General features: G+C 30.1%; 3 protein-coding genes across 3 annotated transcripts; 2 read left to right on the top strand and 1 right to left on the bottom strand.

Annotated features, from left to right (window-relative positions):
* Positions 1 to 1,330: 1,330 nt before the first annotated feature.
* LOC131842521 (protein yellow-like) lies at positions 1,331 to 2,949 on the top strand. Its single transcript, XM_059191080.1, has 3 exons — positions 1,331 to 1,482; positions 1,675 to 1,853; positions 1,967 to 2,949. The coding sequence occupies exons 1-3, from the start codon at positions 1,331 to 1,333 to the stop codon at positions 2,866 to 2,868; spliced, it is 1,233 nt and encodes a 410-aa protein (XP_059047063.1). The 3' UTR covers positions 2,869 to 2,949.
* On the bottom strand, positions 2,864 to 6,915 carry LOC131842705 (uncharacterized). The gene is made up of 5 exons (XM_059191284.1): positions 6,667 to 6,915; positions 6,090 to 6,236; positions 4,842 to 5,038; positions 4,098 to 4,256; positions 2,864 to 4,003 (listed from the first exon to the last, which is right to left on the bottom strand). Exons 1-5 carry the CDS (start codon positions 6,790 to 6,792, stop codon positions 2,965 to 2,967), a joined length of 1,668 nt encoding a protein of 555 aa, XP_059047267.1. The 5' UTR covers positions 6,793 to 6,915; the 3' UTR covers positions 2,864 to 2,964.
* A 589-nt stretch (positions 6,916 to 7,504) lies between these two features.
* LOC131842707 (uncharacterized) lies at positions 7,505 to 25,864 on the top strand. Its single transcript, XM_059191285.1, has 5 exons — positions 7,505 to 7,692; positions 23,090 to 23,353; positions 24,126 to 24,202; positions 24,871 to 25,051; positions 25,591 to 25,864. Exons 2-5 carry the CDS (start codon positions 23,167 to 23,169, stop codon positions 25,689 to 25,691), a joined length of 546 nt encoding a protein of 181 aa, XP_059047268.1. The 5' UTR covers positions 7,505 to 7,692; positions 23,090 to 23,166; the 3' UTR covers positions 25,692 to 25,864.
* The last annotated feature ends 1,541 nt before the right edge of the window (positions 25,865 to 27,405 follow it).

Here is a 27,405-nt window from a genome sequence, read left to right as displayed (position 1 = left end):
GTAGCCCTTAAGTCTAAATAATTTTCCCTGTTTTTGCAATATTTTTCACTGATGCTTCGCTTCTATTGGTCGTAGCGTAATGTTATATAGCTTAAAGCCTTCCTTAACAAATGAACTATTCAACACAAAAATTATTAATTATTAATTTTATTTTGTCAAATATCTTTAAATAAATATAAGTATTTTTGTTTGGCATGATTATTTCATTTATTATAATCTAGCAGTTACCAGCGACTTTGTCTAGTGTTTAAAATATTTTCAATGCATTTTAAATGCAATAGTGTGTCTGTTTCTCTGTTTGTTATTTTTTTCATGACTAAATCTCTAAGATCTTATTGAAATGAAGATGATACGAATATATATTGTCTCTCTTTCATGTTATCTATCTTCATTTCACGAGGATGAATATAAACATAATTAATTGACTTTTCACTGGAAGTATTTCTAATATATATTCGTATCATCTTCATTTCAATAAGATCTTAGAGATTTAGTCATGAAAAAAATAACAAACAGAGAAACAGACACACTATTGCATTTAAAATACATTGAAAATATTCCTTTTGTACTTGACGTTTATAGAACACAGTCGCTTAGACGTAGATATGTATTCATCAACTTTACTGAACATAAACAGATAAAATAATTATATGGAATAGGTATTGTATTAATGATTCATTAAACTGAGACATATCTGTATAATATCCAAGTAGAAAATATATACACCAACATCCGAAATGTTAATAGAAGTGGTTTCGGCAACACTAAAGTAATATTCATATGCCACACGCTTGTGGTTTGTGGACAAGTTTAATCACAAACTGGTTATGTCAACTTGTCGCCCTTCAAATGCTACGGTCAAATATAATTAATCAATCCCAATGCCTAATGATGTGTATGTAAAAATTTGCACGACGTAAAAATACGTTAATTTTATTAGATCACTTTCAAATGTTCAGAATATTTTTATTCTACATATGTGCTAATTAAGTTTCGGTTTTAAATATATTGTATCATACATATTAACATAAAACATATTACCTACTTAGATTTCATACTATGACTTACTTTTACATTGATTTAAATAACACATACCCTATCTTAGGGTAGGTATGTATTATTTGTATCATTTCGTAACTAACGGTACACTATATAATATACACTATATAAGATATTAATTTATTTAGTTTCTATTCTTTAAGCTCCTTAATGTACCTCCTTTTTACTCGCTAATAAATACTAATTGTAAATTAAATTATCTAGTGATATTTTCGAAATTAATCTTTGCTACAACAGTAATACAATGATTTCTTTGCACTAGATGGAAACAATGAGGCGCCTGCTTATATTGTGTATCCTGACAGTGATCCAAATAAATGGACTCATTGCTCAGAAAAAGGCTATAGGCACTTTGTACAGATGGAAGCAAGTGGATTTTGCATACCCAACGCCTGAAGAGCGAGATGATGCAATAAACAATCAGTAAGATTTGCTCCAATTCTATGTCTTGTTATCCATGTAACTAGATACTATACATAAAGTACTAGAAACTCTTATTTTTCTTATAATAGTATTTTTTAATGAACGATATTGCACAAATGGTATCAAACTTTCATAAATAGTTATACTTTCATAATAATTATACTTCTACATTTTAAAAACTATGTTTTCCAGGGAATTTATCCAGGCTAATGTTATACCATTAGGAGTTGAAAGATGGAAAGATCGAGTGTTTGTGAGTACTCCACGGTGGAAGAAAGGTGTACCAGCAACATTGTCCTGGTTGCCGATCCACGCTGAATCTGAATCCCCGCCTCTGGAACCATACCCTGACTGGGACTGGCATAATGGAGGTAAATTAATTATAATTAAAAATTATAGTCAGTAAAAAAACAACGAACTATTCAGTAAAATATTCTGTTGTATTCTAATACTTTAACTCCTATTATAATTATTTTTGTTGCAGAAAACTGCACCGGTTTCACATCTGTTTTTCGCATGGCAGTGGATCACTGTGGAGTCATGTGGGTTCTAGATTCTGGCCAAGTGGAAGCTTTCGAAACACCGCGTCAACTTTGTCCTCCAACCCTGTTTGCTATAGATTTAGAAACGGACACAGTCATTTCACGTTACCAAATACCAAATGAATTTGTTCTTCAAAATTCTCTAATTACAAACTTAATAGTAGACTCAAGAGATGCTCGTTGTAGAGATCTTCATGTTTATATTGCGGATGCCTGGCGTTTTGGTTTGATTGTATTCAGAGAAGAAGATACAGCTTTTTGGCGATTTACTCATTACAGCTTTTACCCTGAACCACTATTATCGAATTACACGCTACATGGACTTAACTTTCAATGGTCCGACGGTTTGTTTGGAATGGCGTTAGGCAAATTTCAATCAGGTGATCGACCTCTTTATTATCACTCGATGTCAGGTTCTTACGAGTTTATGGTTAGTACGGCTATCTTAAGAGATCCGTCACGTCTTAGTGATGCTGTAGGTGAATTCAAACTTATCGGCGAGAGCCGTGGCCCTGATGGACAAGTCTCAGCCGCAGCTGTTGACCGCAATGGTGTCATGTTCTTTAACCTAGTTTCACGCGACAGTATTGGATGTTGGGATACTCGTAAAGCTTACAAAAATGAAAATTTAGGTATTGTTGCTAGAAATAATAAAACATTAATTTTTCCTAATGATTTAAGGATAGATCACGAAATACCACAAAAGATTTGGATTGTAACAAATCGTCTACCATTCTATCAATTTAACCTTATTAATCCCAATGAGTTTAATTACAGGATAATGTACTTAGATCCTATACAGGCTATAGAAAATAATATATGTCAATCAAGTATTCCCGACTAAGAAAAAAATGCAAAATATAGAATATTTTTTGTACTTGTACATTATCTTGATAATGCCTCAAGTATAAATATATCACATAATATAACAGTACCTAGTTTAATGTTCGATTGCATCTTCATTTAGCTCTTTTAAACTTTTTTTAGTGGAAGTAGAATTTTCAGAGTTCTGAGATAACATCAAAGATTCAGAAGTATTGCTTATAGAATATTCATGTATATTATGTATTGAAGAAAAGTCGTTTATCGTACCGTAGTCGTATCGTACTTTAAGTTCCTCTACTGAACAATTTGTATTAGTAGGTATTTCAGCTTTCATGCTATTCAATACGATATATAAGCTATCAGTAGAAACTAGCTGTTTATCCATAGATTGCCTTGAAATTTCATCTTTAAGCTTCCATTTTGAATCCATGTTTGAAGAATTCTTGTCTCCGGAATTATTACTAAAAACTACCGAATTCTCACTTAATGTCTTTTGCATGTTAGATTTCTTCAAACGATTTGGTACGTCAATTTTTTTTCGACTAACTACTTTTTTAATATCTACTATTGTAGTCTGATTGGATTCAATAGTTAATGTATGCTTATGACTTTTTATTACGTTGTTGTTGTCGTCTCCTTTTCTACTTTGAGTATGTGTTCGTTTTGTATATTCAGACTGCAATGTTAATGGTATCTCAGACAACTTTTTCATAAAAATTTGCGGATATTGCTGTAAATAAGAAGTGGTTCTTTTACTAGTGGTACCACCAAGTGAGGTTGCTTCCGTATCTTCAGCAGGTATATTTGTACAATCAATATTATCAAATTTTGGTATAATCATAAAGGACTGAGAATTAAATGGGTGTATACTACTGGGATCTTCTTCTTTCTTTAAAAATGCAGCAACATGCAATAGCATTACTCCAAATTGTTCAAGTATACGATCACTATCACGGGGTATTGTAACTTCACTGCCAAACAAATCTTCATAAAAACCTGCATCTGGTATTAGACGATTAGATGTATCGGGTTGTAATGTATCATATTCTATAGAGTTATTTTCAATAGCACAATCTGTAGCTTCATTTAACCGAGATAAATAATCACATTTTGTCCAATTTGTATCTCTATTAGAAGAATGTCTATCATCATAGCTACAACAAATATAGCATTAATTTAAAAATAGGTAGGCCACATACCGTTTTGAATCTCTAACCACAGATTATGATTTGCTATAAAATCACTTACAAATTTGTGACTAATTTTCTGCGCAAATGTTCTTCTCCAAATAATGATTTAGTGCATCGCCTTCGGATCGCTAATTCAAGACCGTAATCATGGTCACTACTTTGTAACACTGCTGGGAATGTTTTAAATGCTGATGCCATTTTAAGGGCATGGTAGTAACTGAGGAATAAATAGACGAACACGTCAATATCATCTAAAATACTTTGACTACTTAGATATTAGGTAAGATGAAACGTATGAAAATAGATTGAATTCATTTTTTACGTAACTATTATTCTCTAATATAAGAACACAACGTACGTGAACACGTACGTTGTGTTCTTATATTAGAGAATAATAGTAATTAATAACTTAATTACTATTATTCTTATTTAATAACTTAATTACTTAATATTAATTAATACTGAACAGTAATAATTAATTGTATCCATCAATTCCTTACATTAATACGAGTCTAATGTATTATTTACGTAACTAACACAGACATTAATTTAATGTAATTTGACGCTATCAGAAATAGGCAGAATTAATACATAATAATAACTTGCTACAGTGCTTTTAAAGTACATGTTACACTAACATTTTTTTGCGATTGTCAGAACGATTAGCGATAAAGCCTAACATGTACGAACAATCTTTAATTGTATTTTTTTCAGTAATGGGCGTACTGTAGATAATATAATAGATTTACCTGCCTAGAACTTAAGTTATAATAGAGTATGTGTTAGTATAAAATTGTATTACCTGTACACTAGTATCCACATGTAAAATGCAGGCATTATTGACGCGACTTTGGTAACAACAAATTTTATACAGAGTGGTCTAGCTGGTCCCAATAATACACATGTACCGAGGCCAAGCGCAAGACTCATCAATTCACACAGCAATTTTCTTACAGCAGCTATTAGAAGCCAAAGTAGTACTAAGACGGGCCGTTCCTCCTGCATTAAAAAATGTGTAAAATAACTTAATATTAATTATATTATAATAGAAATAGCTATTGTACCTACTTATTATACCATTGCTACAAATATCCATTTAACTAACAAATTTAGGTTTATGAGAGTATTACCTATACCCACGAATATGTTAATAGCGCCATCTAATCCCAAACAAAAAGTACTTGTTCAAATAAGTTATACGTACATATAATAAATAAATGTGTAATTCTGGAACCAACATCCTATACACACACCATTCAAATCATTCACACCATATAGAAAGCATCCAACTCAAATACATCATCAATGTAAATAAAAGTATTTACCACTATATATATTTATATATATATATTTATAATGTTTTACATATAAAGTATTTAATAAATAAATAATCTATGATAGACAACTGTGTATTAGAAGGCAAAAGCTTACACTTCATACATGAAGAAAGTTTGTACGTAACTTTTACTATATTTGTATATGGATGGGACTTATAATAGCAATCAATGGATATTTTTAAAAAAAAGAAAGGAACCGACCTATACATACGTTCAGTAAAAACTAAGTACCTCTTTTTACGAAAATTGGGCGATCGGAAGAGTATGATATTACGCACACTTATAATTTATATAGAGAAGGAGTGCAAAAGGCTAATATTTTTTTTTAATTATGCATAAGAAATATATAAAATCAATAAAAAAACTACCGCGTATTTCCCACATACATACATATAGGTACACTCTTTTCTTTATTGTGTGAGTATGTGGTCAAATTGATAATATACAATAGTATATTGTTTGTGTTTAACATTATTTGTCTATAGTCTTACAGAATGTAAAATTATTTGTAGTCAAACTTCGACCACAATAGTATAAATACTTATACAATAACCTCATGATCCGTTATTAGGAATTTATTACTAAGACTATTATACTACAAATATATTGTACAAAAACATACTATTTTGTAGTATGTATCTAAGTAAACGAAACTTGTGAAAGGAAATTAATTTATATGTAATATTATTCCAATTTTAACAATATAAAAGTACCAGGAATACAGGATATAGTAGAACTATATATGAGGCTAGATAAATGTATACAGTAAAACACTGGACAAGCATCACCCCGGAGATCATGATGCGCAGTGCGCGTTGCACTGGCAGTGTTAGTTCCTCCGGCATTCTCATCTGCCATACCTTTAAAAAAATGTATAAATATAATGTTTAGCAGACCGCTTCATTTTCGATTGTCACATATTCGATGCCTCGCATAGTACAAGCATTTGTATTCATTCACGTGTTTGTATTAGTCTGGGATTTATAAATAAGATGTACCTAAGTATTTACCAAAAAATATATATATCTTAATTGTCTAGTAGCCATAACACAAGCTCTGCTTATCTTAGGACTAGAGGGCGCTATGTGAAATGGCCATGGATATTATTATTAAAGAATAGCTGTATTATATTTTAGGCAAAGATAAGGCAAAAATATATATATTTTCTATGTTAACGTAATGTTAAGTGGTAAATGATGATGACTATAATTCAGAAAATATTATCATAATGTCTATCATAGTCTGCATATTATGTTTCATTTCCTTTAATGACGTTAAATAAATAGTCACCTGTTTCAGGTTAGCGTTCACTTTAAATAGTGTTGCATCGAATATTGTTCGCACCAGCCCCAACAGAGTCCATAAGCATACTTCTGACTGTAAACCCATTCCCACATATGATAGTATATTTATCATTCTGTATCACTTAACTTATGTTTTTTAAGGAAGTACATAGTTTGATATATTAGTCATTGTTAAATATTATCTTATATATAACGATATTATGTAACGATTACAGAATTGAAATATTTTGTTATGGTTTTGCCATTTTTATTGTTTAATGTCATATTTGACAATATTGAATGAAATAACATATCAAAATATATATTCTCTGAGATATTTTTTAATTATTTTAATTCCATGATCCTTGGGCCAAGAAATGTTATTTCTTAACTTTCTTATTTCAAAATTTGTTGAGAATGATGACAATTAGAAAAATCTAAATAATTATATAAAATAATTCTTACTATTGCGTGTGTAGTCTTTTATTAAACACTAATTGATTTGTCATGAAACTTGGAACAAATTAAATGAATACGTTTAGTATACAATTATATTAAAACCATATTCATTTGTAATAAATATATAGGTACACACCATTCTCTAAACTTCAATAATATAAACATATTAATTTTATTTTAATTATTATTTCTAATTGAATGTATTTTATTTATCATTTAATATACATTCATTTACAGTTAGTATGTATTTAATTCATTAATAAGATTTTTTTAGTTGTAATAAAACTGGTGTGGTCATCAATAATGTGCGTCAGTGGCTTTTAACATAACAGATGCAGAGTACACTACACTACACTACTAAGCCGCTTAGCTCAGACTGGCGAACGATCTTTGAGAGACGGACGGCTCTACTCTGCCGCATAGCAAGTGCGGTTTTATATTTTACGCGCGACGCGATAGTTTTACTTTGTGACCAATTAATATTATTTCTAGTATATTTGTTTAATTATTTGTGCCTTTTAGTGCCTTGTAAAGTTTTGTGTATAAGCAACAGTTTGTTTCCTTTGCCGCTAAGGTAAAAACTTTTTACTAATTATTAAATTCGTTTTAATTATCGCTTTTTTATCTGTGTAATTGATTGGGACTGAAACTATATTCATAGCGTTGGCCATGATGTTGTTTCAGAAAATATATTTGGGTTGCGTCCTTGCCTTGAACGCGATGACTCGCGGTTTATTTTTAATATTTCTGTAAAGAATCAGTATCACACCTTGTTTATCGTAATACCTACCGAATGTGAACTGTAGCACCTTTAACCTGCTCACACTCAACTCAAAAATAGAAAGTATGTATTATACATAATCTATGACAGCACAACTATTTTCTTTTTCTACACGTAGTAAGCGATGATATATGGGTTAACACCTGTATGACTAGTAGGTATCTACTATTATTATCACGATATGGACATGTATCTATCGTTGTACCTACTGCATATTATTACTTATATAAATACACATTATTTTTCTAAAAGTTTCTCTAAACATTTAAATTTTTATTTAAAAACCGTTAACTTTTCTTTCTTTGCGTGTATAATTATCACAAGACAAACTACAACACAGACAGAAAATTAATTAACAGTGTGCTATATGCAAAAAACAATGTTGTTGCATATATGTTCAGGGGATTTAAAATAATCATTCAATTTCTGTGATAATGCTAATGGGGACTTGTGTCAAATTTGTGGTAAAGAATATTGAAAATCTACAATTGCAAAAACTGTACTACGTGTGATACTAACCTTACTTATCAATCAAAAATTACAACTACGTATATAATCTTAATATAATTCAAGGGCAACTTAGAACTAAGAAATGATGTCATACTCGATACGATAAGCAACTCAGAATTTACTACTGTGATATTATACAAAACGTAGCACAGATTCTATTTCTGCTAGAGGTCATGTTTATATATACGGCATAGACTATATATTTTACTTTTGGAGTAATATATATGGTCTCTGTCTACGGAAGCATGTTTACACAAGATGAATTTTTGCTTAGTATTGACAACCAAATGTAAAATAGATTTATTTTTAAATTTATAGCTTTGTTTAGCCAATAAATTGATTGTAAATTAGATTGACAGAATAATTCTAATTATTATAATGAGAATATCAGAAAAAAATGCCTATGATTACACGAAATCTATAATAAAAAGGTTATAAGTAAAATAATAGCTATGGAATAATAATGTATGAAATATTTATTTATAAAATTCTGATAACCATTTATGGATTTCGTAGGTTCTCCACTATATAAAATATAAATATACCAATAAAGCACAATAAACATACACAGCAATCGAACATAGAAGTTCCTCCTTTTTTGAAGTCGATTAACGATTATGTACCGTCATGACTACCTACTAATAAGAATCATATTGGGAAGTAACTTATAAGCGACGTGGGTAGTGTGGCATTTGGTGTAGTTTATTATCCCACGCTTTGTGTAGATACTACCTATACAAGCTTATTTTTCTTTATAACCCACCAACAGACCTGCCACCGCGTTTTATTTCGTTTATGGAATGAAAGTAACCATAAATGAAAATTATGTAACGCTATTACTACAACAATTCATAATTTAAATAAAATAAAATTCCAATTCAGATTCATTTTTATAGAAAATCCCAACGCATAAGAATTTAATTTAATTCGATAATAATGAGAATTGAAAATTGTTAATACAGCATATTTACCTGCCTAATCTAAAAAAGAACATCATTTTGTTATTTTTAAAGTTTCTAATTTAGTGAAAATATTGAATATAATCTGGTTACTTAATATTAATTATTTGTATAATTTTGAGGAAGTATATTGTTTAAAGAAATTGAAAATAACTCTGAAAAATAGCTTCATCTGTACGCAAAGCAAGTAAAGGATATAATTAATATACAAAAAAGTATTTAAATGTCTCGTTACTGTAATTATTTTTTTTTAGGTAATTTACACTTATACATATTTTTAAAACCTAATCTCGATAGATATTGACACATTTAAGCTTCGAGTTGATAAACCATATACTTGACTGTAGAATCTGCAGACATGAATATTTTTTCTTTCAATAATTCTACTAAACTTCAAGAAATATACTATTTTAGTAGATATGTAACGTAGTTGCTAATTAGCAACTACGTTACATATCTACTAAAATATAGAATTCTACGTGAATTTTAAAGATTCTTTTATTTATTGATAAAGTTTATGTTAGTCATAGACAATTTCCTACTTTTATAAATATTTTAGAAGCATTAAACGGACGGAAAGTAATATATGCTGAACTTAACAACCTACATAAAAATACCGTGTCATGTTATTATTATCTTGACCTAATTGAAGATTCCCTATTTTTGCTGAAAATAAACATTGTGGGACTACCCAACGCTGGGAATTTGCTTTCATAAAAACGAGATGTCAATATTCGGTACAGATTATTTTAACATAGCACAACGGAAACACGTGTAACAACATTAACCAACCGGAATGCCTATGCTATGTTGTGTTCTAATGTAATTTCTAAGATCACAGAGTATTCTGGAATGTATAATAAAATACCTGCATTTGTATAAACGATAAAGTAAACATTGTAAATTACAGACGTGAACTAACGTAAATTTAATTTTGGAAGTAAACCGCTGGACCACAGAGACCCTGTGGTCCAGCGGTTTACTTCCGATGGTGGCAGGCTCGATTTCTTGGACGATACATACATAATTTGTATTCATGGGTATGATTGTTTGTGTTGGTCTGGCTCTTTTGTTTGTGTACAATGTATATATATAAGTGTTTCCATCAGTTAACTAGTATCGATAATACAAGCTCTACATAGCTTGTGATTATATGGCCCAATGTCAATTCCCCTGGGTTATAATATAAAAAAATAATTAAAATAGGAAATTAAAATAGAAATAAAAAAAAATAGGAAGGACATCTTAATAAACATATTATAGAAATTTGTATTTAAAATGTAAATTTAATACAAAAAAAATGACAGTATTTTACATATATCTTTACTACGATTCGCGGAATATGCAGAGACTAAAGTAACAGCATAGCAATACACAGCAGTCCGCTAGTACTAGTAGCATACCACAGTTTCTACGTTGATGTGTCGTACAAACGTGAGAACATGTCTCCCGACTCTCTCCGTACATGGTACACCATACGGTGCAAACATACCATCAAGTAGTTGCCCGCTCGTTTATCCCCGATTTCCCGTACTTTCTAGTTCCATATGCAGACGTAATACAACGGCTTTTATGCAATGTTTGTCCTACAGCCATTGCATGTAGCTACTTATAATACAAATATTATGTACTTATTGTCCTCTATTACTAATGTATATTTAGATTTCATGTGATATTAAAAATTAAATTCTACAATTATTCACTTATCTTTTCTAATCATTCACATCCACCAGTAACGTTTTTCAAGAAACTGGCTTTTTAATATATCGTTGTAGTTTCTCCGACAAATAAATCCTCCTCCTCCTATAAATAAGATTGATGTGAAAATGTATTTATATTTAAAACATTTTTTTCATATTAAGAATACCAGACATGTCATCTTCAATCTCATATAAAGTGAAAACTACTTTTTGCGTAGTGATCTTTAAAAAATGATCAAATTTTTATGAAATTTTATTTACCTATTGAAATATATATGTAGTATCAAAATCAAACGACTTTTTATATTTAGAAAATAAAGGTACCTAATCATTTTACACTAGTGTATATGTGAAGCCGGTGAGCCTTTAGTAGATATCAAATAAAATATGATTGTCAATATCAAATCTTTCAACAAAATCCATAAATTTAATAGAAGTACCTGAGTAATTATTAACCGCAGTGACTAATTGTAAACTGGATTCATTTAAAGAGATCATTGTATCTTTAGAAATGTACTTATGTATACAAATCATTTTCGAGTTGTTAATTTCATACTGTAGTTTCCTTTGGTTCTTATTTTCATTATCATGTTCATTAAACTGGTTAGAGTTCACTTCACGGTTCAGAGAAACTGTATTGTTGCAGTGTAAATTACATTAGAAAGATTTTTCTCTAATCTCTATGCATACATATCTAATCCATATACGAAATAGTATCTTTGTATTCTGTACTAAGTATAAGTATACTCATTTAAAATATATGATTATGTTTTTATTCGTGTAGATCTTCGACAAAAATGACATATGGCGGGGTGATAATAGACTACTCTGCTTTTTTGTATTACAAATAATAATACATTTTATTTTTATTAACTATAATACTCGTTTATACAACATTACAATAATGAAATATATATACCTACTGAACATTTCCATAGATACATTATAATGATAATCTATTAGTTACTGTTGCATGCTGCATACATGTATTGATGTTTCTCAATTCTGTGTTAGGCATAATCATTAATATCTACGTCATTTATTGTTAACAAATGAAGAATATTATTTGTGTTGCGTTTGTTATTGTTTTATATATATGATATATGAACAAAGAAACGTAAAATTTGGTATTTCGTTAAACTCTAACTTGGTCGAAAACGGGATAAATTGTTAATTTTGTAATACAAGCCTGTGACTCACTGCTTATATTGAGAAACCGCTTAATGACGTGTTCGTCATGTATATACTGATGATGACGAACACCAGATTTTGATTAAGTAATTTGGTATTCAAGATGGTAGACGAAATATGCCAGACAATAATGAATGTTTAAATAAAAGTAACTAGATATTCTGGTGCATATACCTATGCATGTCCGGATCTTTGGCTAAACCTGTAGTATAAACGTTTGATGGATTTTATTAAAGTTAATAGTTAGGATTATATGTGATAGTGTTTAGGATTATCTGTTATTCTGTTAATATTAGCATGTAGTATTGTACAGTTTTTACTCTATATTTTCTTACGTTCTTTAAAACTCTCTTAATGAGTATCACTTATTAGTGACCTAACTCAGGTTTTTATTATACTGGTGCAATTATTGTAAGATAGGTATTATATATAATCTTTTATTTATTTTATTTATTTATTAACACTTTATTGCACCAGAAAGACAAACAATTATACAAAGAACAAACAAGTAATAAGTAATAAGGTACAAAAGGCGGTCTTATCGCTTAAGCAATCTCTTCCAGACAACTTTTGGGTAGAGAAGAGAAGACAGAAAGTGGTAGATGGCGCAAGAATGGACTAGAGAAATAAAAAAGGCATATTAATACTAAATAATAATAATTTACATATACTACTTACATATATATATATATATATATATATATAATACAATTTATATACATATATACACACAAATATTATATACAAATACAAAATACACAGGAGTGTTTATTTTGTATTTGTATATAACTAAATTATTGTATAAGAGTAATTATGTAACACGCAATTTCGAATAAGCTAACTGGATGAAGACTGACAGATCAAGAAAAGTTTAGTTGGAGAGATAGTAACATTTAACATTTAACAGAGTTCTTGAAAACGGACAGTGATGGTGCGCTACGAATAGAGAATGGAAGGAAGTGAGTTCCACAAACGAATAGCTAGTACAGAAAAGGATTTAGTATAGAATGAGGATGTATGGATAGGGGTTTTTAAACTGAGGTTTGTAGCACTGCGTAGCCCATGACTTTGTGCCTCACCGAGAAATAAGAATCTTTCTTTAAGGTAGTGAGGAGTAGTGGGTTTAAATCTTTTCTTATTATAATATTAATTTAGGTTAAATTTATTTCGTCTTCACTTGTATTTTCCTTTTAATGAATGTTCAATATCAGATAACCACTTTTCTTTCCTAGTAATTCGTAAAAAGTGACTATGAGAATAAAACATAAGGATTGTCATATTGTATACCTACATATATGAGTGAACTAAGTGATAATGCTATATGATGACACCAATTTACTACTCACAGAATAGAGGACATAAACTTTAAAAAATCTAATATTCTATCTAGCACAGTAAAATTTATAAAAGATTAGAACAATTACAGCAAAATTACTATTTGTTTTGTACCTGAAATAGTATGTTGTTCAAGGCAGCGCACTATTACGTGACAGTGGGTTTAGCGTGAAACTTTTTAACACAATACGAATATAAAATAAAGTTGTTGACCTTGATTTTCGTAGTACGAAGCCGAACAGGATCAACTGAGGTCTATGACCATATACAGTTTAAGCGTTAAATTAGTGCTTCATGGAACCTCAGCGAGCGACATTGACATTGCGGTTGAATATTCCTGTTGTAGTTATTATTGCAGTGATGTCATATTTGCGACCGTGGCAAGAGTGACGCACATCGTCTTACAAAATTAGCAATGCAACATTCTTACATTCATATTTTCATAGTTTGAATCAAATAAATACAGTAGATGTTTAGTTTTCTTTTTAAATAAATATTGGCATTGAAGCACTATCCCACGATAAACAAGTACTATCACATCAATATTTACGATCTAAAAGTATACGCGTTGCCTATACCAATACTTATTTACTATGAATTTGAAAACTTTAGGCTCAATATCCATCCAGTTCGTACTTTATCATCACAACCAGATATAGTTGTGATGATAAAGTACGCATTGGTACAATATTCAAGCCCCTTACAAAATAAATATTGTTTGATAACAGAATTAAAACATTGAATGTAGAGGAATCACATGATTTAATACAACCTACAATATATACATATTCATTTCAGTCATAAAATTCAACCATATGCCTCATACTCTTAAAGAACAATATTAAACTAATAGATAGATGCTAAATATATAGACTCATGAGATAAGCGGTAAATTGTTTACCTTGCATACATCATTGTCGCATAATGAACTTGTGACGTAATATGACATGGTGCCAATGCCATTACTATATGTACCTTCGTAGGTACCTTCAAGTATATTGGAATTTACAATCTTAGGAAACTTCATTTTGGTTTAAATGTGATTATTTATAAGTGAAAATAATACCTACATTAGCACATTCTCTTCGCAAATGTTTTTATTTAAAATACTAATCTTATGCCTAAATACTAGATAGCATGGATATGCTATAGTACCATAAGTAAATATTTATTCATATAATTATTATTTACTAGCTGTGCCCTCGGTTTCACTCGCCTGAAATTTATAGCCTATATGTTATTCTGATGCATAAGCGACATTACTATAAATTTTCATCATAATCCGTTCAGTAGTTTTTACGTGAAAGAGTAACAAGCATACGTCAATACTGACAAACTTTCGCGTTTATAATAATATTAATACAATAAAACACAACTGGTTGACAACGTTTTCAATATTGTACTTTTAGTAGTAACTATAACAACAGGTGATCTCAACGCTAACAAAAACATATTGTATATATGTTATTCGATATGTTAATAGTATGTTACGTAGGTGCATACATTACGTGTCATATATTATATTTACTAATAGGTATTAACCTAATTTTGATGTTTAAAGCAATGCCAGTCCCAACTTAAACATTGTTTTTACAAGTGGTATGATTACTATTTGTATAATGTGTATTACAAAAAAAAATTAAAACAACTACACCAATACAAACATGAGTACAATTTTTGTGCGGTTGTAATGAACACACGTCCACCAGAAAATGAGGCAGTGTATTTAACTGCTACACTACGGAGGTAGATTTCTTATATATATTATTGAACTTATTAAATAATATTTACAAATACCATCATGCAATAAAATCATGTTTCTCAGTATGAGAACATGGACATAAATTAAGGTGTAGGTTTAATTACTTAATTGTCAATGACATTGTAATTAATTGTTTTTAACCTTGGATCATATTGTGAAATAAAAATAAATTTAGTACACAGAAGTGCGACATCTATTCTAACAAGACATATTGTTAGAAAAATTAATCATCTCATGTGCCTTTTTGTTGTCTCTCCTTTAATAGAGAACCGTATACCATAACTTCGAAGAATACATAAGCTAATCAATCACTCAAAAGATAGCCTTTAAAACAACTTGTAGGTACTTCGGATATGTTTGATAGTGAAATTAATACTAATGGGATTACGGAACAGTGAACATGCGCATGTGGGAACCGAGCGTGGGCACAGAGAGGAATGCCCAGATCAATTGCATACAGATGCCACGCGGTCCGTAGTGGAGCACTGCATCGCGCTCTTTGATTGAGTTACTCATCGATTCAATGAATTGCCTGAATGATGTTGGGTAACATTATTGTTTGATTGGGACATGTAATTATGGGTTGATGTTGTAATCAATCTTGTCCTGCAATTTGGAGATATTGTTCATTTGCGAGAACGTTTGGTCATTCCTTTTGACGATAATGGTAGAAATGATACCTGGTGGTACCACTTCTAGATATATTAATATATTTTTTTATTTTAATTTATTTATATCTATCCACACTTTGAAGTATCATGATTGTTTCAGAAGTATGTATATAGCCGACTTATATTAATAATGTTTACTAAATGCAAAAATTTTAAAATGACGCTCAAAATTTAGCCAAACCATATTCTTCCATTATATTATAAATAACATTATTTTAATAATATCTTGATTATATCTGTCTCAACATACCCGATATTTTTTTCAAATCATCATCTTATGACAACTATATTCTCCGATACCTACTATAATGTTATTTATTTACAAGACAAGTGATTATTCTGTTATACGTAATTTTTAGTTAATTACCTACTAATGATACTTTCAAACTTCCAAAGCGTACCTGAATACCTTTCATGAAACGTGCATCGTTTTATTAAAAAAAAAACTACTGTCTTTTACAAACCTGCCAAATAACTTTCTAAATCTATTTCTAAGCAATTCAGGAAATTTGATTAATGTACTAATCGTATACCGTAACCTATATCATCAAAGGTAATGAACATACAAAGCAGCTAATTTAAAAATCAGTTCGACTTATAAACGGCCACATTAACGGCAACATCATGAGTCCGACTACCGTAATGACATCTGTTCCGGGCATCAGCCGTTGCGCAATGGTTAACTCTAACAGCTAGGGTTGACAACCTTAAATTTTGTCTCATACATGGAGAACCAAAAAAAATCGTATATTGATTATTCAATCACTTCCATTCGGGATCGGATTTATTTTATATATACCTACTATACATTTTATTAAACTGTCCAGATACTTTTCACATAACTGAATCTGATCTTAGAGTAACTTCATAACAAATTGAATGAATTTTAATAATAAATTATTCTAGGCCAATATGTTGAACACGTAGGAAGATCTTCTTACTGTTGGCAACCCTATTACCGACGATAAAGACAATACATATATGCCGCACCCGCGCACGCGCACTCTACATAGAACTGCGCATTATCTTTACAACATAGTTACGTACATCCTATTTAGGAGTTTTACCTTTTTTGACGTCAGCTTTCAACCGCTGTTTAGTCTGTATGGGTTTTGTTATGAATTTAACAAAAAGCAGGAGAAGATAATATCAGTTTTCTGGGAGAGAACTGGCTTAGGTGCAGGCAATCTAATAAAACCCCAAGTACAATATTTACCATTATTGCAATGATAGTACTTTTCAAATTATTTCGATTAATTTTCTAACGAGTTTTCTTGTCTGAATTAAATCATTTTATAGTTTAGTAAAGTATATATAGTGATTAGAACTGAAACTGTATATATATACTGTAGTAACTATTAAATCTATAATTATAATTGTTCCAAATTGGTACTCCATCTCAACGTACAGCCAAAGCTAATGAGTCCAGAAAACTAAAGTTAGAAAACTAATAATCCTCTTTTTGGCTGATTTTTGTAGATTTATATTTGACGAAACTTTACCTTTACTTTCATTTTTGCCAGTAAAGCCACGGGCTACAGTTACTATTAAATATAATACTTAACAAATTGGAAACGCATATAAAAAAGTTTCGTAAGTACCTATTGAATTAGACAGATCTAGATAATCAGGCGGAGACAATAGGCTACGTAGATAAATGACTATTAAGTTAACCTTTGCTACGCAGTCGAGTCGCTAATTAGGTATATCGGGTTACATAAATAAATAATTTTCAATAATAAATAACTGTTTACCTACTTGCGAGGTACAAAGATCATTTACGGTTTTATTGTTATCTTTCCATTATTAGTATTACATAGACATATATTAACCCCGGGTTAAAGATAAATATTTGTAGTCGCTATATAGATATATTAGAAGTATAAAATAACATAAATAACTTTTTACCCTTCAGACGACAATGATCCCCATATCATCAAGTGTACATTACTATACTCTTCATAATGAGCCGACCAGGAGATCTTATCACTGCATCACAATGTAGTATGCTTTGCAGACGAATTATCTGTTTTAGTTCGCAAATTAGAAATTAAGCATTCACCTACTTTGTAATTCGCATTTGGGCACTAATGAAAGGTTTGGTATATCTGAAAATTACATATTATTGTACAATTTAGTAAATGGTGCGAATACATTTAAATAAAATAACTTCCAATGCAAAAAGAGAAATAGAATTTCAGTTTGCGGAAGCAGAGCATACTTTTTCCCGCGCAAAGTGACATCGCTACAGATTATAAACCTAGCACTGCACGCTACACATTAAGTTGTATGTCAAAGTATCTGCACGGCTAAAATTTATTTTATTTGTATAGGTATGTTTTTATGACAGCAATGACTTTAGGCGAGAAGTCTTGAAAGGTCGAGGTTTTCAAGTAGGTAAAGAATATCATATTTAGAAACATTAGGTGTATTCAGAGGAAGAAAAAAATTATTAATTATTTAGAATATTGCAAATAAATAAAAAAATAACTTAGATGTCTCGTTAAAAATATTAAATTATTTAACTATATTTATGATATAAGTAGGTAACTTGAAACTAGAATGTACATATATTTAACGCATGTAACGTGTAACATGTTTTTCTGTAACTAACTTATTAATTTACATCTACTCATAACCTACGTTTTTTAATAGGTAGGTAATACCTGTACCTGTTTACCAACTTGCGTATCGAAGAGCATATTATTAAATAATAATCTCAGGACATTTCACACAACGCCATCTAGTCCCAAAATACGCTGAACATGGGTTATGACACTAGACAACTAATAATAATACATATATATTTTTGGTAAATACATAATAACCATAGAAAACACCCAGACTGATATAAACTATCATAATGATGAATTTAAATGTTTGTGTCGTGTGAGGAATAGAACCCGCGTCCATCGGCAGTAAGGCGAAGTGCTGAAATGCTGCACCACCGAGACCGTAAAGTTAGTGGGTAGCAAATTAGTGGGTATCAATAAATCTCTGCACAATCTTATTACCACTGTTTGAATATAGGATCTCTTATATTCAAACAGTGACCAAAAGAGGGAATCTAAAAATAAAGTATAAATATGACTAGATGTATAAGACATCATAACTCAACAACTAAACTTCCTGGTCACGTGTATATACAAATAAAAAATAGACGAACATTAGAAAAATAATATGCGAAGATGTTCGTGCCCAATACCTTCTCTACTGCGCATCTAATTCAGACTGTAGCTTCATAGTTTGGGTAAAAGCTTTTCAGGGTTACGCATCGCAAATTGATAATGGGTTATAAAATGTCTAGGTGTGCTGTATTCGCAGGGGCGCGTTGTAATGGGGCCTCTAGAAGTGGGTCAGGCCAATGTCGGGTGATAGCGGGCGAGGGTTATCGTCGCCCCTGGCAGTTCCCGCACTGATTAAGCTATTTACAAATCAAATGTCCCCTTAATCACTATGTGAACGTCCTACTATACGATTTTAGTTTATGAGAGCTCACATTCATATTAGCGTATGAAACACATTAAATAAACACTCGTAATCTTAAAGACGAAAGCATTTCTTGTATTGACTTTTATTATTTTCTGTTGACTCTAACAACATGTAACATTTAAAGACTAAAACAAAAGAAAGAATATACACAGTTTCCTGTCAGTTTTCAAATAAAGTAGGTTGCCGATCTGATGACAGAGAGTGATAAAAAATAAGACGTGCACATGAGGCCGAAAAGTCCTATGTGAATAAATGATTTTGACTTTGGTATAGGTATATTGGCCAATCAGCAATTGATTTATATATGAAAGAAATTACTTCAAAAAGGAAGAGGATCGACATATATTTGATTGCTATGTATGTTTTGTGTGTATTATCTTGGATATCTCCGTCAATTGTGAGACGATTTTCAATATTGTTGTTTGATTACAAAGCATTTACTCCCAAAGTAATTCCATTGTCACCAAGTCAGGATCTCATAATGTGATATCAGGGTAATTGGGGGAATTTCTCAAATATTTTTTGTGCTATTGTGTGTTAATTCTAGTTAAGTCGTTCAAGTATTTGCGTCTAGAAATTATATCGACTTCATCTATAATCATTGAGTAAATTGTTAACGATCGGACGTACGAACGGTTTTTTAGTGGCCTGAACACGAGTATAACAGTAATTAGTAGTCGTTCCACCCACAATATTTCAATTTAAAACTTTTCTTCGTGGTATGTTTAAGCATCAGCAACAACTATAATATATAATATAAATAAAAAACTAGCTCTGTGACTTCGTCCGGATGGAATATACGACGAACAACGAATTTCCACACGATCTGTCTTATTTATTTTTACTTAATCAACAGCCTAAAAAATAAGTTTTAATCATCTAGCTTTAAAAATGACGATAATTCCATACAACCTTTCATCTCCCCTTTCAATTCCTTACAACCCTTTTTTCGCATTAAAGTAGCCTATGTCCTTTCTCACGGTCTATACTATCTGTATAACAAATTTCATTTAAATCCGTTCAGTACTTTTAGCGTGAAAGCGCGACAGACAGACTGACAGAAAAAGTTACTTTCGCATTTATAATATTAGAACAGATAACATAATATTGAAGAATGAAAAATAAAAAATATCAAATGAAAGATTTTACTGTTATTATTAAAAGCAATACGTTTATAATGAAACGTCAATGGTATTGATGCAGTAAATCATCTGAATTGCCATTGCGAAATTGAGCTGACCAGAATAGCCGATTGCGACTGAATACATGTGCGGTGAGGGTTTATGTACCTTGGTATAACCACATCAATGTGGTACTTAGAACTGATCCAAAATAAATCTACTAATGATAATTTATTAGATTTGTATTATGGTCTTACTCTTGTATTAATTGGATTCAAATAATATTCTTAATTTTTTGCAAAAACCATTATTTATTTCCAATTCACTCTCTAAAAGTTAACTGCCTGCTCCTCATGCATAAATTAAATATCAAACTCTTATTACTCACGTAACTCACGTTTTATGACGGACTACTTGATTCTATTGGTCACTGACATTATGATAGTAAGGTTCATAATAAATTTGTGATTATTTAATTATTTTAAATATATGGATACCACTCATGTTATTTTTATAGATGTGCTAGTTATTTTTACATTGTATGGTGTACCTATATAGGTACATTATATTATATAGTGAGAGTGTACCTACATCTGTCAAGAATTGAAAAATAGTTGGTAGCTATATAATTTTACTACTTCACATATCTGGAAATATATATTTACAGACAAATATATATTTATTGGAGATTACACACAAAGTAGACACAACTACTTTGTATGTAACCTCCAGATGGAAGCACAATATCAAACCAAATATATAATCCAAGAGACTTCTAATTCTATCTCTCCTCACACGTTGGATATATCTAGCTAAAAATTATCAATGTGACCATTATATCAAGTTATGTTTACCATAATGTTAATAGTTGACAGTGCTTCTGATAATCTTACCTGTGATAACAGCTGTGAAAGTATATTCATATAACACTTGCAAAACAAACTGAAATTGTATATTAACTGCATTCAACGGGGTTACGTAGGCACGCTTCTGTTATTGGGTCAGTCCAAATTCCTAACGGGTAATACTTCACGGGAACCTTGAGACAATGGTGCTATTAATCTTACTCCCATGCCCGTATGTACTTACGAGTATATTACAAATACGAGCTTTAGACTTGAAAACCCTATAGAGTTCAATACCTGGTACATAAATACATACCTAACCTACCTATACTCGTTTGTATTTGTTATATAGACCTATTTTACCTATTTCTAAGATGTGTATTTTAGTATATAGCTAATATAGGTACTTAAATTGGGTTTAATAACATATTAAAGATAGTTCAGCTAAATACTTATGAATCATATAATATTTTTATAGAAATACTTATAAAGAAGATATATTATCAAACTTTTCAGCTTATTATATTTTCTCATATTTAAATAACCTACATATAAAATAGAATCTACTTAATGCTTGCTATAATAATCATATCCCATATTCACTTCGTTAAAACCGAAGTGTTTCCATAAAAAACTACATTTATAAACCGCAAATTATAAAAAAAATCTCATATATAAAATTGCAGCCAGTATTTTGACAAAGACAAAGTGGCGTGTTGCAACGATAGTGTCCTATTGATATATTCACGTGGTAACACCAGAAATAGCATAGCCGTCCACCCGTGTGGACGATAATGAACATCACAGTTTGGGCAGTTAGGTACATACAGGAACGGATGTCGCCTCGTCTATGATATTTTTAGAGTTCGTTTCGCAACAACCTGGCAGATTATGCCGAGAAAGTGACCAAACTCCATAAGCGAGTTGAACGTAACTAAATTAAATTAACCGTTGTAAAAACCATGTCAGCTATTAATGAATATTAACTAAAAGCATTTAAATAGTTCAAAGAATTCAAAGAAACAAGAATAATTTTTAAATGTCACACATTGTTCTTAAGTTAATAATGAGAAGAAATATAAAAGATAATCTTAAGAAGATGTTTTATATTTTTACAACCAATCAATGTAAATAAAGATCACAAATACTCAATAATATATACACATTCTCTAATCTCAAATAGGTATCTACCTAATCATCAATGATCTACGAATGAGCCGTATATTGTCTAGATGTACAAACAAGTCTAACGAGATAATGTGTCCGATAACTTGTGGCGGACGTGTGAACGACGACTAGAAATCACTAAAAGTCGATGCAACTTGGAAACATAACGGGTCCAGTCAATTACCAACACCCACTACTAATGTTGACACAAAAAAAACTGTACTCTTTTAAAATACAATATTAGATACTTGCATTTATAAAAATTTGTCGCTGCTCTTACAATAATAACTTAAAAGGAACTTACTCAATTGTTTCTATATAATTGTATTTTATCATATTTGTTTCAATGTTTAATAAAGTTGGTCAAAACAAATGCATTTTCTTTATAAACTATGTATCTACTTAACAAAAGCTTAACAATTTCTTTTTTGTTACAGAAGCCATGCGGAGATAAATTATCAGTGATTCCGAAGTCTTCTATAATATATTGAAAAGATAATTATAAGAAGAAACAATGAAACGACTACAAAAATGCTGTTGTTGTGCTTCGACGCGCACTGGTACCTTAATAACTGCGGTTTTGGGTATCATTCTGTCCGTTGCGACTATCATAACAGTATGGGTTGTCGAGAAACATAAAGTTTCCTTCAGCACATTCATTTTCGATGACGATTTTGACAAGAAACTCTCAGATTTAGACAGTAGTTATTAATTTTTACGAACGTTTCATACCACATTTACATAGCATATGCGCAGATTTACATACCCTAACTGGAAATCGCCGTAAATGGCAGTGGACAGAAAAAGAAGATACAATATTTAGTAAAGCAAAAAAATTAATCACCCTTTCTAAACCTCTTGCTGCTTTTAATGAAAATTTGCCATTGTTTTGCTTGAGAAGAAAGTGAGTGCTTTTTCTTAAATATCTAAGTTAATCTACTTTATTACATGTGGTTTAAAAAAAATAGACCGTTACCATCTTGTTTTCGTAATTGAAAAACATTTAATGGTTTACTTATTCATGTAGATTCCAAATAGCAAATGTTTTCATAGTATATCCTATAGTCAATATCTCTTTAAATTTAACAATAAAATACATATGCCTTTACAATCTCTGTCTCAGAAAAGAAAGAAAGTTCACCCATCACCACATTAATTCAAGTTCAGATCTACTTAGCGGTGCAGTGTTCACCGTAGTAGCTGAATTTGAATATTCTATGTATCTGAAATCACTATAGTCACTAGTGTTTACAAAACAAAATATAAGATAGAGTACGAGTTTTTTAAATTTGAAAGTTAATAATAAACTGGCAGCAATCCACCTATTTGAAAAATTCTCTTACTATTTAAAAACTTCTTTATTCTAAATCGAAATATGATAATCATTTTTATCTTAAGCGAAGTCAAACCGGCTCTAGTTTATGTTTATATTTATTCCACTGATAATGTAAACTTCCTAATAATTTGTTTCAGTTCCGAGAATTATATTGACATTGAACCTGTGCTTTACCATTTTAATATGCACGCTTCTTATTGTGGCAGTTCTCAAGGTAAGTCTACAATATTTATTTATTTAACTCTAAAGTATTTGAAAAATATTAACAAAGAATTTGTTGTTTAACTGAGGATTACTAAGATCGAGAAAACTTTGAGAGAGATTGAGAGAACTTTGAAAGAAAATTACATAATAAAAATTTTAAACAAGCAATTTATTCAAATTATATTTGTGTTATTTCATGCCACTCAGAAATCGTTTTCGGTAAGTTGTAAAAAAAACTCTTTAAAGATCTTTAATACCCCAATAAATAGTGAATTATTATTAGAATTTTGTAACCTATAGTGACAATCAGTCAAGTTACTAAGAGTAAATAAAATGGTGTTCAATTTTATACCAATCATTGTAGAATATGTATTTGGGTTATAAAGTGCTAATCATCTAACAAACAAAAACTATCGAATGAAAGATAAAATTGGTTGGTAAATTGATAAACCACGGCTACTTAAAGGAAAGTATATGACTACCTATAGTTCTAATTATACGTAAACAGCTCCCTTATATTTACTCGTACCTAATGAAACATCGATTACATTCTTATAACAATGTAATGAGCTAGAAGATTAGCTAGTTAGCTATTTCTACCCAACTTGTCATATTATTACGTATGTATATGAATACACATGCAATTTAATTTAATTCTGTCACGATTTTACTTTCCAGAGGCGCTCATGGCTTATGCTACCATGGGTTGTGCTTGGCATCGTGCTAGCTATAGGACTGCTTATCAGCGTACTTCACACTTCAATCACGTACTATCTGATGGAAGACAAAAATGATGAGGATCACCACAACCACGTCATCTTAGCCACTGCTATACTCATCGGAGGACTTATTTACTTATGTAAGTGATTAATTATATTACGATATCATCAGGTTAAATTTTAAACTCTACAGTACAACTAATAAATGGTTGTAGCTTAACATAATTTTCAATATATCTCGAGACAATATACGGAAAGGTTTCAAATTCTTTAAAATAACCAAATTCTTCCTGTGGCAAATACATACTATTATGTAGATATACATTCTGAGCCTATGGTTTGTAACCAAATCAATGTTAGTAATGTGCATAAACTAATAAATTATATGTATAACCACACAAAAATGTTATCTAGGCTAACAAACTTATATATATATATATATAAATGGTTTCGGTTTCATTAATATGGTCATTTATATTTAAATCCGAAACTAGTCATCGGTTGTCTATTTCAAGGAAACAAAAATTTTCGAATTTTGGTTTTTAACAATCTTGGTTTTATTTATTTTTAATAATTATACAAAGTTGGAAAGGTAAACAAGTCTAATTTACATTGGAAGCTGTACTGAGCCCACATATTATAACAATATGATATTAATCAATGTTTTATTATTTTCCAGGCCTATATTTGTACTTGTGGGCAGTAGTCTTCAGTCACTATTTGGATGTGCGTGACGAAGAGGAACGCGGAAGATATCGCAAAGCCCCGTACCGTAGATAGAGTACAGATGGCAAATCTACATATTGTCAATACCATATATAGTATGATCTCCTCATATATTCAGACTTCATAAATACATGCACATTAGACTGATAGATTTATAATCTTTATGTATCAAAAATCGGAAAAACTGGTTCATTTGTCTGAATCTTATAATCAAAACAAAACACATTAAACTAAGTATCTTTTTCATGTAATAGACCAACTATTATATCTATCTTATGATATGTCAAATCTACCATCAGTTCGTGATAAGTTAAAAAACTCAGCTCTTATACTTTTCAAATGCGCTTGTACATTATTACAACAATACAGATTCATTCTTAAATTCAACTTGGGAGAATATATTGACTAGTGTATGCATTTTTTTGTTTTAGTGACTAATAAATATTAGAAATTTGAAAAAAATTTGGTGTAACAACAATGTATCCGTTATTGTTTCATTAATAATACTTATAAATAGAACATGTCAAATACATCAATATAGTATTTCACAGAACATAACAACTAGACATACAATATATGGTTCTGTAGTAAAGACACCTACGCTAATATTTAAATACTTTTTATCTTGTCACAATAAAACCTACAAGGCAATGTTTACAATTGTCAACATGTGTCATAATTACTAAGTATTTACCAACTTGCATGAGTTAGACGAACTATTTGTCATTCTCATTAATAAGGGTAAATAAAATGTGCAAGTAAATTATATTAAGTAAATGTTGAATTAAATCTGCCATGACAACCGCGGTAACAACCAAGTCGCAATGTTATTTATGTACAAATCTAAGAATAATAATTAATTTAGTTATTGGTCTAGATTTGAATGCTTGGCAAATCGAAACACTTTTATTTGAGATAAGAATGGATATAAATTGGAAATGTATTTTTGACTTTCATGGTGTGTATGCTCACGATTCGATTGATTGAACCGTGAGTGTATACCGTTGGATACCTAGCGGAAACACCAGATTATTTCCAACAGAAATTGAATGTATACTAATTCTGTGGATTTTAATTATTTACTTTAACAAGCTACCTTATTAGCATTAAATATAATAAAACAAAAACAATGAATGAAGAACATATTAATAAAAAATAAATTTATGTACAAAAGGTACTGAATATGAGTACGTATTTAAATAACTTATATAATATTTTTAAACAGATTAAATTTAAATATTTTTATAATAATGTTGATTTCTTGAAATACCTAAATACTTGCACAATCACTAATATTGTATATTATTACACTATACAGGAATTATATAGGTATTCTTTGCTTGTACCTAATCTGAAGTGTTAACAAAAGCTGAGACATAAAAAATGTGCCTTACAAAATATATGTAGGAAAATAAAAACCACATTTTTGCCGTGGTTTTATATATTTAACTTAAAGTAACAAATTTTATAATATTTAAGCGTTAATTATAGTTCTTAATTTTATGATATTATTTACTGTAAATTCATAAATGAATGAAATTAATAACATTTGACCTAAAATGTAAAATGTAAGTAAATATATAGTTATGAGCATCTATCTCATAACTATATATTTACTTCTTCTCTCATATTTGTAATCTACTTTCTCTCATATTTGTAATTAACGTAACGTGCGTTATAAACAATGAAAATGTTGATCTGAACTTATTTATTAATATATAATTTTTTAACTTATTATTTTACTTATCTACATACCTACATCTTGGAG

The sequence above is a fragment of the Achroia grisella genome, unplaced genomic scaffold, assembly GCF_030625045.1.
Source record: "Achroia grisella isolate CSIRO2021 unplaced genomic scaffold, CSIRO_AGI_Agris_v1 utg241, whole genome shotgun sequence".
Classification (NCBI taxonomy): domain Eukaryota; kingdom Metazoa; phylum Arthropoda; class Insecta; order Lepidoptera; family Pyralidae; genus Achroia; species Achroia grisella.
This window is presented reverse-complemented; position numbering and strand designations above follow the sequence as displayed.